At 44.4% G+C, this 16929-nt stretch overlaps 2 protein-coding genes across 4 annotated transcripts in view; one reads left to right on the forward strand and one right to left on the reverse strand.

The window, feature by feature from the left end:
• Positions 1–839, forward strand: part of st6gal2a (ST6 beta-galactosamide alpha-2,6-sialyltranferase 2a) — a 27287-nt gene extending 26448 nt beyond the window's left edge. For all 3 annotated transcript variants that reach the window (XM_079733649.1, XM_079733650.1, XM_079733651.1), the window contains exon 7: positions 475–839. In XM_079733649.1, the coding sequence (XP_079589775.1) occupies positions 475–752 (278 nt within the window). In that variant the 3' untranslated portion in view covers positions 753–839. The remainder of the gene's footprint in view (positions 1–474) is intronic.
• LOC307073709 (rhodopsin-like) overlaps positions 1–12654 on the reverse strand; it is a gene marked incomplete at its 5' end in the record, with an annotated part of 16125 nt that extends 3471 nt beyond the window's left edge. Inside the window, 3 exons of the mRNA XM_079733652.1 lie at positions 3949–4182; positions 6954–7282; positions 12303–12654. Of these exons, the coding sequence (XP_079589778.1) occupies positions 3949–4182; positions 6954–7282; positions 12303–12654 (915 nt within the window). The remainder of the gene's footprint in view (positions 1–3948; positions 4183–6953; positions 7283–12302) is intronic.
• Positions 12655–16929: the final 4275 nt, after the last annotated feature.

The following is a 16929-nucleotide window of genomic DNA, read 5'->3' on the forward strand; positions in this document are numbered from 1 at the left end:
GGTGTCTCCCAGAACTCTCACAATCTGTTATTGTTTTTGACGTACTGAAAAAAAGAAGTGTTTTTTTTTTATGTTGTGTGATTGACATTCTGCTCATTACTGCTTGAAGCCAAGTCGTGAGGGAGTTTTTATCTTGACTACTCCCTGCTTTTCTGCCTAAATTAACAACTGACACAATCTCCCTGCTGCTGTGAACTCCACATGTTGTGCCGCTGGCACTATAGAGAGACCGCTCGGGCATGAAGATAAAGCATGTTTTTGTGTGTAAACCGTATGCTACAGTGCATCCGTCATTCTACCAGTCAGTGCAGTCAAACACGGCACGTACACAGAAACAGACAAACACAAATCATCCGGGGCTGCACATAAACAAAACTCAAACGCGTGTGGATCGTCTGAAGTGGGGCAACAATCCCACAAACCCCTAAACATCTGTTTAACCCTTTGCCTGCGCGTGTTTTTCCACGATGGCAGGAATCCTCCTGATGATGGCGCTGTGCGAGCAGGTGCACGTGTACGAGTACATCCCGTCGCTGCGGCAGACGGACCTGTGCCACTACCACGAGCGCTACTACGACGCGGCGTGCACGCTGGGCGCCTACCACCCACTGCTGTTCGAGAAGAGCCTGATCCAGCGCATCAACACAGGGCCCGAGGCCGACCTGAAGAAGAAAGGCCGGGTCACGCTCCCAGGCCTTGGCTCCGTCAACTGTGAAGGAGGACATATTGACATCGGAGGACGACCACAATAATGTGCTACAAATGCCCCCACACACACACACACACACACACACACACACACACACACATGCGCACGTGCACACACACAAACACACACACATCCCCCCCTCCCCACCCCTTTGGCTGACGAGGGGGAGGAGTGCAATAATGCCACAGGAGATAAGGGGTTTGTCGGTGATGGAGGGTTGGGGGGGCTAGAACACAAGAAAATATATATACAGAAGATCAGACCCATGATGAACAATAAGCCATAACCCCTTAAAAGGTGGGGTCAACTTTGGGGCATTGGGAGAAGACGTCATCTCCGTCTCCTTAACCTGGCGTGTCAGGTGTTTTTTTGTGTTTGAAGCGACAGGCAGTTACACCACTGTTCCAAACGGACTTCCTGCTTTAGCTGAGCCATGTTAGCAGTGGAGCTGACGCGGGTAGCAATATGTCCATGTTTTTAGAATGTCGGTATGTGGGTGTGTTTTGAGTATTGTGAACTCTGTGTCGGTCGACACATCTTTTGGGCGGTCACTCCCTCTATTGGACGGAGAAAGAAAAAAATATCACTGTAATGTCGGTGATTAAGTTTTTTTATATTAGTCTACAGAGTTGTGGACATCTTACGACTGCAGTGGTCTGCACTGAATGTCATTCTTTCTGACACACACACACACACGCACGCACACACGCACACGCACGGACGCTCAGCGTCATTTAGAAGCTGTACATCTGATACATACATGAGTGTATAGGTCCAGGTCATCGTTTAACAGGCTGGATGTACATTTTACACACAACATTAATATTTGTATTTTGACCTTTCTTCGAAATATCCTGTCAATGTTTTTTCAGGGTTTTCTTCTTGGTATTGTTCTCATCAATCATAATAGTATGACTGTGTTTTAAGGCACAGCCATGTTTTAATCTGCATGACATGACAACACACCCACGCACACGCACGCCAACTGGCAACGGGATTGTCCCTCCTAGCACTTGAAGGACGACATCTGAATCGATCCCAAACGGGTTTGTCGGAGAGGCAGTCGGAGAACCCAGTGCCTGGTAGTCTACAGAACACAACCCTGGAGAAACATGCAGTATCCACCCATTCTTAGTGCTCCTGTCGAAGCCAGCGGTGTGCACTGTGCCACACAATACGGCGCATATCAGCCCGTATTAGAAGGCCAGACGGTTTTCTTCCCATTGAATGTAACTATAAACCCTACATAATTGTCATATCTGCTTGGTGAGAGCGCTGCTGAAATCGTGTCGGTGTCAACACGCGATTCACTGAACGTGTTTAGCTCTCATGCGTCATGTGCGACGGCACAGCCTCCGTCCCTTTCAGCCGAGTACGTACAGTGTACAGCTCATATGTCCTGAATCCCCCCTCCACGTCAATTGATTTGTTCTTTGCTCTGTGATCCGTGTAAGCCCGCCCTAGCTAGATGGCGAACCTGTGGAACTCATGGCACAGATATCCACAGCGGCCGGTGTCACCGGGTCAGGGTTTTGCCGTGCGTACGCAGCGAGAGCGCCGGAGCGCCTTTAAGCTATCGACTGCACAGATATATTGACTGAGCAGCGGCCCAGCCTAAAGTGTTTGTAAATGTCACAGGAACGGTGTTCATCTGTGGGCGGGAAATGTCACCTTTTTTCCTCGATTGAATTTTGGTGAAGTGCATTCTCTTCTAAAGAGGAGTCACTGTGTACCATAATGGTGTGTGTGGTAGATTCAAATGTGCTCAAAAGTACGTCCTTGTTTTTGTTTTTTAACTCTTGTCCAGGTCCGCCTGGTATAAATAAGCTTTTGTAAAAAAAAAAAAAAAAAAAGATTTGTCTTTGTTTGTTGGCAATCATGGTGCCTAGCATTGTTCTGTGTCAACTGATTTTAATACTACTATGCTTTAATCCATCTCCACAGGAGGCACCTGTTGAAAGGAGCTGGCCAGATATTGAAATTGTTTTAGATGACAAATCTCTGGCTTGTGTTTGTGTAAAATAATTATTTCATTAAGCTTGTGGTAATGCAATATGATATGGAGTCGGTTGACTTTTTTTCCATTTTTGCCCCAGCTTTTGCTTTTTGGTCGTGCACAGAAAATCAGTGAATTTGTTGATTTTATTCAACAAAAAGGTAACTGATAACATTTTGAATATAATGTACATAAATCCATTTCGTTTTTTTTATTCTAATCTTTCTTTTCAAACGTTCCGATGCACAGAGCATGTAAATCTGAGTGTGGACTGAAAGTCCTATACGGTGTGTGTGGGTGATTTATTATTATCCTTTTTTTCCAGGGGTTTTGCCATTACCAGTGCATGTGGGTGTGGATAGGTTGGTCGCCTTTGCAGCCATTACCTTTGCCCTGGAAGCACTCAAAGACATGCTGTGCCCTATAGCAGATACGATGCGTTTGACCCAATGGTGCCAAATGTAAAATCTTGAATGATGCGCTACTGTGCGTTGATGGCAGGCAAGGGGGCACTCCTGAAGGAGCTGGAGCTTCTGGTTGCGGCCGGATTCGTTTTTGAATTGATTTATCCTAAAAAAAGAAATACATGAAATAGAAAGCTCTGTGAGATGTGGATCTCCCTCTTGCTATTGAACAAGGTACACCGTGCCTAAACCTGCCAACAAGGCCCCTTTGGCTCGGAAGCTTGTGGATCAGCATTGCTCTCTCTCTCTTTTCAATGGGCCTCCATGACGTCTCCATGTCACGTTCTGTGGCCGGTGCTGCTGGTTCCAACCCTTCCCCGCCCCGCTAACTGTTACAGGAGGAGGAGAGGACGAGAAGCAACCGGACACAATGCCGGTCTCAAACGGTCTTCAGCCTTTGAAAAAAAGAAAGCCACCATGACCTGTCACTGAATCCCCTTTTCTTAAACTTGAATGAATATTTAAATAACCGACTGTTTAAATGATGATCAGCTTTTGTTTTTTTGTTTTTTTACCATTCAAATAAAGATGTTGTAAATGTAGAACAGTCTGTCTTGTTTTATCCCTCTTGTCCACACACACACACACACACACACACACCGACACACACACACACAAGGCCCTCATTACACAGTGTGTGTAACGAGGGCATACCCCATTTTATAATTCACAGCTAATCTCATTCATTACACGCAGACACGCACACAAACACATTTCCTCATGGCTAATCTCATTCGTTACTCTCACATCGACACACACACGCTGAGCTCGCGGCCCACCTGTTTGTTCATCAGGATGTAGATGAGGGGATTGATGACCGTGCTGCTCTTGGCCAGCAGCGAGGGAACCACACTGGCCACCGGGCTGATGATGTCGTCCGGGCCGAAGGTGGCCATCATGGCCACCACGCCGTAGGGCATCCAGCACACCAGGTAGCACATCACTGTGGTCAGCACCATGAACAGGATGCGGTACTCTCTCCGGCGCGCCGCCGTTCTGCGGTGCTTGCCCACCTGCGTGACGACCAAATACACAAACACACACACACACACACACACACACATACACACACCACTTTGAGATTCAGACACATTTGGAATTATTCATTAAGAGTCTAGACCAACAGATCTGTATCATGTGTTGGTTTGGAAATGCAACTCAAGCACAGAAAAATTGGCAGGTGACTGTAGTTACGTTACAAAGTATGGAAGGCATCTATAGAGGCAGAACAGGATTAGGTAAACAACATTGTGGGTGACCAGGGGCACCCCTTGCCTACTCATTTGAACCGTTGCCATCTGGCAGACGATATCGCCCACTCTACTTACCGAAAATAGCTGCAAGATTTCACTTGTAGCACGAGCCATTAAGTTATTAAAAGGGTAAAGCACTAAACACTAGCAGCTTAACCCCCAAACACTTTCACTCTACCTCATAACTAATGAATCATCAGTTAGGCTGTGACAGGGAGGTGATGATGATCTAATTTCTTAAAATGTTAAAATAATAGGCCATTGAGATGCCCCAAAGCGTGTTAGTCACAGAGGAGACGAGGTGAAATCACTTGCCTCACTTACTTCTAAATGTTAGGGCAAAGATGCTCTGATTGTACATTTGAGTCATATTGGACTGGAACTTTCTTGCCCCAAAAAGATAACATGGGCACATCTGTTTGTGAGGGAGTACTACTCCTTAAGGTTGTCCCTCTTTTTCCTCATATCGAAAAGGAGAGACGGGAGAGAATGATTTATTTTCAACCCTCCATACAAGACCAGCTCTTATATTGACATGTATTGGTTGCAAATACTAGTATGCTAGGGGTTCATTCTATTTACTAGAGGCCCATCCAACTTATCGCGAGCGACAGCCTTTCCATAGTCTCCCCATTGCCTAACGGTTGCAATGTAATTCGAACAGGCAGCTTTAACCAAGCTTTGTCTGAGTCCTTGACTTGTTTTCCTTCTTCAGGTTTTGGTTTGTGTGCAGAGCTTCAGCACTGTGGACCCACGTCTGGGAAACCAACGGGAGCCATGAAACCAACACAGAGCTAATCATGTGTGAAGGACATTTAGTGAAGGCAGCTTATAGCTGCCAGGGGTCCATTACAAAAACAGAAGAATATACCCATTCAGCACAGGACCTAGGTGGTATGGCCCAGTATGTGTGAGTGTATGTATGTGTGTATGTGTGTATGTGTGTGTGTGTGTGTGTGTGTGTGTGTGTGTGTGTGTGTGTGTGTGTGTGTGTGTGTGTGTGTGTGTGTGTGTGTGTGTGTGTGTGTATGCAATAATGTGCAGGTCATGCAAAATATACCTATTTCCATTGAGTTTGCGGATCATAATCTTTTTCCAAGTACTACAAATGAATAATACTACAGATATGCGTTCACCCCACAGACTCCACTTTCACCATCACGTCCTCACCCCTCCACTACCACATCAACTCCCCTCCTGACTGCTGAGGGCTACAGCTACAGCACCTTCTTCAAGGTGAGGCTGGTAGGTAATCACAAGAAGCCAATTCTCTGTACCGCATCCAGATAAAATCACAGAAGCAGCCACCTTGGAGAGATTGTCTCTCGCTCCCCCTGCCCCCCCACAATGTCCTCAATGCGTTTGAGCAGAACACAACCTCACAGACCAGGTTCCCATCCCGTTTTTGTCCGTTGGTTTAACGTTTTCTAACAAACGATTATCTTCTGACTAGAGAAGACCAAGCCAAGTCTCGTTTCAAATTGAATGTGACAATATGGCAGATTTGGGTCTACAAATGGGTCGTTGATCGCTGCAAGTAAGCCCTTGACCGGTAAGTGAGCTGGTTCTTGAAGACAAATGAAAAATTTGACAAAGCAATATCCGAATGTAACGGACACGGATGTCCTTCTATCAGAAGTCCCTTCCTCTTTCTCACCGCTCGCAAAATGAAACCAAGCAACTGAAAGCCACCATCTCTCTTGTTCCTGAACCTATGTAACTGAAAGTTCCCATCTCTATCATTGCTGAACCCTTGTAACTGAAAGTCCAGTCGACTACAGTCATTGGTTTGTGTGTCGGCCGGGGTTAGCCTAATTCCTGCTTTAGGTCATTAGTTCTAATCCTGCACAGCGGCCTTCCACCCTGTAAATCTTGGAGGCCTCCTGCCTCTGTGACCGTGATCTTGGTATTAGGATCAGTTCAGATCAGACCAGGTGAAGACCGGGATGCTGCAGAGGTCAGTGCTTGGCCCCCTGCTGCATTGCACATAATATAGCCAGGGACTATAAAGGGGTTTATAAACTCTCCATTACCTTTCTGTTCCCCCAGGAGACACTAGCTCAGCTGTCGAACCAGGCTGGCTCTCTAGATGAAGGCCACCACACACCTTCAGTCCAGTTCAGATCCTTAAAGCTGTGGTGTTGAGAATAGGTAATCCGGATTGGCACCCACACACAGAGCATCAGTCACCAGGATGGAGGCCTCCAGCCACCTGGTCCTAAAGCAGAACCCAGACTCTTTTCATGAGACGGCCTGCATAGTACCTCACACCCTTCGACCTGTATTTTAATGAATCAAGCTATCCTGGACTTGACGTCAAACTCACTTGCAGGTCTGCATGAACCTGTCTGCGGAATGACTTCATCTACATGTAACGAAAGAAAGTTCACAGCAATGTATTCCACGTGCAAATATCGCTTGCCGCATAACGAACTATAAAGGAGTCTATACCTCAGAAACCTAAAAAGTGACCAATCCTATGTATGCGGGTAATATATATACACCGTATATATATTGTGTAGGCAACCCACCTGTTTGACAGCCCAAAGCAGCCGGCCGTAGCAGTAGACCATAAGCAGCATGGGCAGGCCCAGGCAGAAGATGAAGAGGCAGATGATGTAGGCATGGGACTGGGCTGTCCGGACCTTCCAGGACACGGAGCAGCTGGTCCCGGCGCCCTCTAGGCCGTAGCTGCTCCAGCCCAACAGGGGGGGCACTGTCCAGATGAGGGAGTAGACCCAGGAACAGCACACCGCCACCAGGGGCTTGCGGTAGTCGGGCCAACGGTTGTTGTTGCACACAGTGAGCGTGCTGTAGCGGTCGTAGGACAGGATCACCAAGGAAATCAGCGACACGATGCCTGAGGGCATCCGGACGAGAGAGAGAGAGAGAGAGAGGGAGACAGGGGGGGAGAGAGAGAGAGAGAGAGAGAGAGAGAAGGTTATTGGGAGAGATGGTGAAAGAGAGGCAGGGAGGGAGAGAGAGAGAGAGAGAGAGAGAGAGAGAGAGAGAGAGAGAGAGAGAGGTTATTGGGAGAGATGGTGAAAGAGAGGCAGGGAGGGAGAGAGAGGGAGACAAAGGGGGAGAGACAGACAGACAGACAGACAGACAGAGAGAAAGAGAGAGAGAGAGAGAGGGAGAGAGACACAGACAGACAGACAGACAGACAGACAGACAGACAGACAGACAGAGAGGGAGGGAGAGAGTCAGAAGGAGTGATGGAATAAGAGAGTGAAGGAGGGAGAGAGAGCAGGAGGGAGAGAGGGAAATAGAGTGAGAAATACAGAGAGAGAGAGAGAGAGAGAGAGAGCAAGCGAGAGAGAGAGAGAGAGAGAGGAGGGAGGGAGAGAAGCAAAGACAGGAAAAACAAGACATAATAATGCGCATCAATATTCATTATTATGCTCATTATTTTGGCTATTCTCCTGTGATACCGTTCATTATGTTCAGTTATCTACGTGTGCATCAGTCAACTATTGTAATTGTGTGTGGAAATAGTAAGCATCTGTGAGTTGCATTTTCTGCCATCTGCAACAACTTGCAGGTTTCGATAATTGCATTGAGCCTCACATGACACTTATCTTAAGGGTGTGTGTTTCTTTGTGTGTGTGTGTGTGTTGTCCTCAGGCATGATTTACATTTATGAAATTGCTTTTGTTTTGGAACAAAACCTTTGTTGGAAACCTTTGAGAAATCATACCTGGTGACGAACTTATCCTTAAAATCCTCCCAGTCAGAAGCCCTGATCAAATTTGTCAATAACAGATAAGATCACTAGATTGGGTTTCATAATAAATATTAAGAATTATTAACTTTTTCGTATTGCAAAGATCTTGACAGGGCCATAGATTCAAAAGTACCCAAGGCTGCTTTACCTTACTTTCTCTTTGATATATTTTTTGAGAAGCCCACATTCAGTATCCCTTTGCTTCCCTTGCTAATGCATACAGTATCACAGTTTCTCTTGGATCTCTTGACGTCAATTTACATTCAGCCACATGCGACATTCAGAACACCTTTCAGCTGACCTATTCACGGTGCCTCCTTTGTTGGATACACAATGAACAGAAAATAAATATAATAAGTGTGACACACATTTCATAAAAAGGTTTTTTCTTTTCACATTGAAACATTACGTTATCCACAGTTAAAACGATTTTGTGATGTTGTGAACATTTCAATCCATAATATCCAAGGAGGATTTTTTTTGGTCTTATTAAGAAAATAATGGCAAACGAGTTTGCTCGTCATGTTCTCGTTATAAAGCACACAGTAGTCACGGAAAATTGACCGATATAATGTATGTATACAGCAGTCTCCTCTCTAGCAGAGTGAGCCAAGAATACAGTCTCAGAGAGCCTTTTACCACAGTTTCACCTCCTCCCTAATAGACTGTGGTCCTTAGGGAAGGGGGGCACGGTTTTCCTCCTCTTCTGTAAGGCAATTTGTCCTGACATTATAGGTGGGAGATATTTACACAAGGGCCAGAGACTCCTGTTTTCTCACCAAACAGATATACACATAAAGGGGTCACTGCTTTGTCCTGACCGGTTCACACAAGGAAAAATTAGGACTCTATTTAAAAGATGGGGTGGCTATAACACAACCTGAAGAAAAAGCTTAAATGATTCAAACTACCCCCGTACCCCGTACCCCTGTTCACGTACCCCCACATATCGATTGTTCCATTACATCACCTTAAAAGCCATATAGTCTGCAGATCAACTTGACACCTGAACTGGTTTACCAATCGTTTTTTCCTAATCAAAAAAAAACAATAACATGTATTTTCTGAGCAGGGAATGGGTCATGGAGGGGGATTATCGTTCCTATGGCAACAGTCTCCATATTTTTCTGCCACAACCAAGGAAAGAATGGCAAAATAAATGCATTGGAAGGCATGGCAATGCGGGTCGCAGTTGGATACTGTGTTTGAATTCAAGGAACTAAAGTGGGGTCTTGATTAGAGTGAGGTCATCTGTACGTCGGACAAAGGGACATATTCTTCTTCTTCTTGTTGTTTTTTAGGGAAACTGTTATCTGACCTCAACCTGATGTTTCCGAGGGGAAATCAATCACCCGGCTGGGGAATTCGAGGGTTACAGCAAAAAAATAAAAACATAAAGGAAGGTGAGGATTAATTAATTAATTTAGCGACAAAGAGATGAATTGCCCCATAGTAAGTAGTAAATGGCAATATGACACATACCCCATTAATGGGCAATGGCGTAGATTGATGGATGCTAATTAATAGACAAACAAAGAAAAATGTGTAAAGATAGAATGGAAAGATATTAAATATGAAAAACCCAAGACATTTGAAGATTGTGTTTTCAATTCATGATAAATACACAAATATTTGGTTGCCTTCCGACTGCCATTATATGCAGTGTTTACAATAATTAGTTAAGCATAGACAAAGAGGCACGCACGCACACACACACACACACACACACACACACACACACACACACACACACACACACACATCGCACTCTGTAGTCCGATCGACTTTACACCCTGCACTGGTCGATCGCCTGCCCACTCTGCCGCTGTATAGCTCAGGACCCAACGGAGTGCAGTGTTGAGTATCAAGTTGCTTGGATGAGTGTTTCTTGCAAAGGCTGAAAGTAGCAGTACTGGAGGTCAATCATATCTGAACAATATCAATTTCTTTCAATCACTTTTGATTGGCACCAATTAGGGCATGTTGATGTCACCTGGCACACACACACACACACACACACACACACACACACACACACACACACACACACACACACACACACACACACACACACACACACACACACACACACACACACACACACACACACACACACACACACGTCCCATCTGATCCTACCTCCCTCAAGAGTCAAGACACATATTCCTTTAGCGTTCCATGTTCAGCCCTTGCTCTATCAGGGGACACAGTCTGTGTACATTGTAAAGTCTAACCAGGGATGTTGCTTATGCATGTGACATCTCAATCTATCGTTATGTGCGCTCTTGTTCTTTAGCACTAACATATAAACTACTTTTTTCTACTCTTGGTTTCAGTTTTATTAGTCATATGTAAGTTAACACAGGTTAACGCATCACATTTTCCAAGTCATGCACTAAATGGGGGATATATTATCTGTTACAAAAGCATAATCTTTGCCATCCCTGTGCATGCTATAGGGTCGCGCATTGCGTCATTGGGCATCTGTGCAGCTTAGGCATTACCGTCATTTTAATGAGGCTATGGGAGAACATGATGAACTCTATGTTTGCAATGTGAAATTCTAGACATAACTAGACATCTGTCTGAGCAACCAAACACTGAACACTATCACGCTCAGTCAGCAACAGCACAGTCTCTGGGGTGAATCACCTCTTCTTCGGACTTGGTCCTTCTTATTGGCTGAAGCTTTGGCTGGTCACGAGACTTTCTATATTCCATGTATTCCATATTCCATATATTATTATAAAGCTGAATAACAATTGTTCTTGTGTGACAGAAAGAGCTGAAAGCAAGACGAGGATGGGAAATAAGATGTTGCCTCAGAAGCGCGGGGAAGCTCTGACTAGCTGTGATCTGTCAGTAAATCTTGGCACGCATTGTACTCCGGTTCACTATACAATGCACATGAATACATCAACAAAGCAGACAAATCTCCTAAACAGCAAAGCCCGTTTTTATCTGGGGAAACTGAAACACATGTCAGTGCCACAGACCCCTGTGAGGGGGGAATGAAGGGAGGGAGGGGGGGAGGAACCGCATGTATGGCGATATTTCTCATCCGTCTGCGAGCAATAGAGAAATGCCTGGGAGACAACTTCATTATTCTACAGTGTTCTCCTCAAACAGCAATGTCAAGCCATCTCCACCTGCCCAGTCCAATGAAGATCGCTGTTCCACTGATGTGTGTGCGTGGCCCTGGTCGGAGACCTTACTCCATTGCTATGCAGAACAGAACCTCCTGAACCACTGCTAACGGCCACCACACTTGTCTGACGGCCACACGGGAGCAGGTGCACACGGACATGCATTTGCAAAATGAGCACAGAAACCGAGTGCAGGCATGCATGCATGCATACATAAGCACATCTTACTTTTAGGTATGCATACGCATATACACAGATGCACGCATGTATGCACATACTCAACACAAGCACACGCACAAACACACACGTACACACATGTATGCATGCATGCATGTACGCACACATGCACACACACATACACACAGTATGTGTGTATGTGTGTGCGTAACATACAGTTGCTTTGCTAGGAGGCTTCAAAGATAGTGAGTAATGTTAGCTAGTGTGGCCATGCCATGGTAGAAGCAAAAAATACATATAAATCAACAATCATTCTTATTGGTTGACTTATATGCATTTTAAGTAAGCATCATATGGGTTTCTGAATAAGCGTATCAACAAAACAAGCACTGCTAATGAAGGAACATTAGCGAACATAACATTAATAAAAGTGAAAGTAAAATTAAGACAAAAAAACAAAAACATTGCAAACAAATAGTAATAATAATGGATCGGATGGTAAAATGGTAGCATGGTATAATGCAAAAAGTAGCCGACATATAGTTTAAAATCAATAAGAGATGACTTAATCCTTCAAACACCTATATGAAACGAATCACATGTCAAAACCAAAGCACTCTCGTCTCAATATGTAAGGAAAGTTATGCATCTGGGTGAAAGACAGAACCTTATGAAGACAGAACATTTTAGGGCGATAAACAACGAAGGAAAATATGCATAAGCAAAAGGCTTTCACTATAAAATGACATAACCTTAACAGCGCTCTGGGCAGAAGTTAAAAAGCGATTAGCCGTGCAGTGCAGTCCTCATGGATAGAGCTATTTACTCACCAAAGCAGGAGTTGACGAAGCCATACCAACTGCAGCCAATGCGACCGAGCAGCCACCTTCCCTTGATGCTGGACGCAAAACTGAGTGTAGTGCCAAACACGCACACCAGCATGTCACTGACACTAATGTTTAACAAAAGCATATTCACGGGAGTTCGCAGTGTCTTGAATTTGCAGAACAGCAGCAGCACAACAAAGTTATTTAGGAAGCCAAAAGTCATGATCAAGCCCAGGGCAACGGACAGCACAACGAACCCCGTCGGGGACAGCATCTCCGTGCCTGTTGATGTACTAAAATCCCGGTCGGCGCTCACGTTGAAGCTGTAGTTGAGATCAGGCGGGTCCGAAAACATCGTGTAGGTTAACGTGTGGTCTGAAAGGTTGGAAGGCAGTTGGACTTCTGGAAGGTAGTTTCTTTGCTTTTTTTTTTTTCTTCTTCTTTTACATTGTTGAACAATCGGTCAGAAAAAGTATACATCCATGTTGTTTAGTTGTTTTTTGCGTCTTCAGCAATATGAAATATTCTGCTCCTCAAAGTAGTCCAATACGCAATTCTGGCACAGGTGAGTGGCCTATTTATAATCGAATACATTTATATTTAGAAATGTTGATCCACGCCATTGCGATGATAACATTAGGCAAATTAGTTTGCAGACGCGCTCCGTTTCTTTGCTACAGAAATCTTCACAAAGAAGTCATCATAATGCAAAGAGCTCATCCATCGATGTGCTAATCACCTTTACGCGCAAAAGAGCGTTCGCCAATTGGACAGTTGAGCCGAAATCTGTTACATGCTGACGTTTAGTAAAAAAAAAAATTCTGTACTTTCGACAATATTCTGTGAACGTGAACCCCTTTGACTATAGAGCATCTTTTATTGGTATCTCTACGTCACCAGAGTAATAGGACGTGTGTGTATGTGTGTGTGTGTGTGTGTTTGTGTGTTAGAGAGAGGCAGAGCGAGAGAGGGGGGGGGGGGAGGACGCGACGCTCAAGGGGACGGACCAAGTTGGTTTGTAAAGTCGAATTAACATATACATTTGATTTGACAGATTCCAAGAGAGCCCATTCAAATATATATTGCTGCCTCTTGGAAACACACACGTTCGATTATGGCTTGCAATAGCTCTAACTTGCAATATTCAAGCATCTATAAGCTACATTTGAATGGCCGAAAAGCATGAACCTCACGAACAGAATATCAATCATTATATAACATTACAACACTGATTATAACATGAATAACATTGTCATAACAATATTGTGGCGACTCCTCTGGGGTCGCGCAGGGGATCCTGGGAATTGAGGTTGTCAGTTGACAAAAGGGGCTTTTGTCAACTAACCTAAGTGGGGTTAAGTGGGGTTAACGGGTTTGGGGTCTTTATTGGTTGTGTGTTAATTGTGTGTTGTTCCATTGTTGTGTGATGTGTAGTGTCATCGGGACCATTAGTGAGAGTGTTGTGTGTGTGTGTGTGTGTTGGTCAGGTGTGCCGTGTTTCTGTTATGTTCGGTGTTGTTCAATAAAGGCAACTTTCGGAGTCGTGCGGTGTATGGGGCACGAGAGCAATTATATCCATTATTTGTGATTTTTCAAACATCCACAATTCTACAATGTCTCCCCAGATAGTTGTGCCCTGTGGAAAGCCAGGGAAGTTGGTTTTCGAGCTCACAATGTTAAAAAATATATAATTTTAGGTAATATTTTTCTTTATATAGACTCATATAGATTCTGCATTGTCTCGCGGTAAACGAATCAGGAGGGAGGAGTGTTTCCATTGGCCTGCTCTCTTTTTGGATGAAATAAATCAAAATCAGGATTCTTCCATGCCATAAGGAGGCAGTGGCGTTTCTACATGTAAAAAACAGGTAGGGCTAGGCTACTATTTTTTATTCTTTTAAATGACTAACCAGTGTCCGTGACGTCACCCGTTTGTTTTCAAAGTAGTGGCGATCTTTGTAGACGTTGACTCCGCCTGCTCCCGGCTATCCTGCACAACACTGTATGTAAAAATCTAGTTCAACGTCTGACCTGTGAAGGACAGTCATACGCTAAACAGCGTCTAAACTGCCGAAATCTTTCAACAAAAATGGTAGACCCCTTCACTTTTATTACTGTTGCTACTGGCTTTGCAGGCATACAGACATCCATCCAAACAAATTACGGGGCATTTTAATTTTGTTTGAAATTCATTTTTGGAAAAAATGACAGCCCTAATATATTACAAATAAAAATTGTAAATTTCATAAAAAAGCAAAAGTATTTCAAAATAGAGATTGAGCTTCCTTCATTGGTCTTACTTACGTGTCAGTGTCCCACCATGCTGTTTGTAGCCCTGGCTTGGTGTTTCCCATTCTCTATTCAGCCCTCAGCTCCACCCACAAGGACAGCAGGCAGGTACTGAGGCCATCACAACATTTACATTTACATTTACATTTAGGGCATTTAGCAGACGCTTTTATCCAAAGCGACTTACAATAAGTGCATTTGTTACAATAAGTACATTTGTCATAAGAAGTGAACAATATATCGCTGTCGGTACAGTAAAGACGTTCATAGAACTTTAGTGCAAGTATTACAATCGCTAGGCTAACCCATTCCCTGTGTAAAGCAGCGATAGCAGCTACTGTAGATGCTACACAATTAAGTACCTTGAATAAGCGCAATGTACAAGTGCCAGGACGTACAACATTCAATGGTGGCTGTGCATTGGTTTCTATGCAGAGTCGAGATGAACTCTGAACAGGTGAGTTTTGAGTCTTTTGCGGAAGCTGGTGAGCGACTCTGCGGTCCTGACATCGGTAGGGAGCTCGTTCCACCACTGAGGTCCCAAAACAGAGAAAAGTTGTGACTTTGCTGATCGACCTTTGCTTGCTCTTAGCGATGGCGGTACCAGACGTCCAGCTGAGGTAGTTGAGCGGAGGGATCGAGCTGGGGTGTGTGGCTTTACTAATGCTTGGAGGTAGGCAGGGGCAGTTCCATCGACTGCCTTGTATGCCAGTACCATCATCTTGAATCTGATGCGAGCTATTACAGAGAGCCAGTGGAGGTCTCTGAAGAGGGGGGTTACATGTGAGAACTTTGGTAGGTTGAACAAGAGGCGCGCTGCCGCATTCTGGATGCGCTGCAAGGGTTTAATCGCAGAGGCAGGGAGTCCAGCCAGGAGCGAGTTGCAGTAGTCGAGGCGGGAGATGACCAGTGATTGGACTAGAAGCTGAGCTGCTTCCCTTGTGAGGAAGGGCCGGATCCTGCGGATGTTGTAAAGTGCAAATCTGCAGGACCGGGCCACCGCAGTGATGTTTGCGGTGCAGCACAACTGATTGTCCAACACTACACCAAGGTTTTTGGCAGTTGGAGAAGGAGATACAGTGATGTTCTCAACAGTGACCAGTAAGTCCATGTGTGGGCAATCTTTCCCTGGTATTAGGAGGAGCTCAGTCTTGTTGAGGTTAAGCCTCAGGTGATGGGCAGTTGTCCAGGTGCTGACTTCTGCCAGACATTCAGATATGCATGTTGCAATCAGGGCTTTGTCAGATGAGGGAAAGGAGAGAAATAGCTGAGTGTCGTCAGCATAGCAGTGATAGGAAAAGCCGTGGGATGTAATTACAGAGCCCAGAGATCTGGTGTAGAGGGAGAACAGAAGAGGCCCCAGCACCGAGCCTTGAGGGACACCTGTATCAAGCGTGCAAGGTTTGGACAAGGAGCCATTCCATGTTACCTGATAAGTGTGATTCATCAGGTAGGACGTGAACCAGGAAAGGGCAGATTCAGCTATGCCAAGCTCGGCGAGAGTGGCGAGGAGGATCTGGTGGTTCACAGTGTCAAATGCTGCAGACAAGTCAAGGAGAATGAGAACCGATGAGAGGGACGAGGCTCTGGCCGCCCGGAGGGACTCAGTCACCGCGAGTCACAACCATTACAAATAAAAATATACTTTAACACTATTCAGTATGCTGGGCTTTTTGTTTTTGATCTAAGTGACTGTTCTCCATGTATCAGATATATATATATATATATATATACATATATATATATATATATATATACATATATATATACATATACATATATATATATATATATATATATATATATATATATATATATATATATATATACATATAATTAATAAAGTACATTAGTGCAGCTTTTAATCTTTTATTGCTGACAACAAAACATTGCAATAATGAAAGAATAGTTTTTAAAAGTTTTTCAACTTTGAACTAAGCTTCCGTAAACCTCAGAATAAAATGATACTACTGCAAACAGCTGTAAGAGCTACTATAAAAACCCAATATCATTTTACCATGGAGTTCACCTCCCATAGGCCTAGGCAGTGTCCTGGAGGAGAAATCAAAGATAATAGCTGTGAAAGAAAAGATTCAGAATGGCCTGTCTTGGTTTAAAGCCCACTCACCACGACAAGGTGCAGGCCAGGAGTGGGAACATATAAGACGAGAAAAACATAAATACACTGAAAAGCACAAGACATAAGGCGTTTTACCTCAAAAGTTTCCTCCAGACTAAGGGTCTCAAATCTGTGCTCCAATGGATGATCTACCTCATTCATGTTGTCGACTCGTTTTCATTTGTGTGTCTCGGAAATGTTTGTTAGCAAAGTTATCCTTCT

The sequence above is a fragment of the Pollachius pollachius genome (assembly GCF_949987615.1).
Source record: "Pollachius pollachius genome assembly, chromosome: 3".
Taxonomy (NCBI): Eukaryota; Metazoa; Chordata; class Actinopteri; order Gadiformes; family Gadidae; genus Pollachius; species Pollachius pollachius.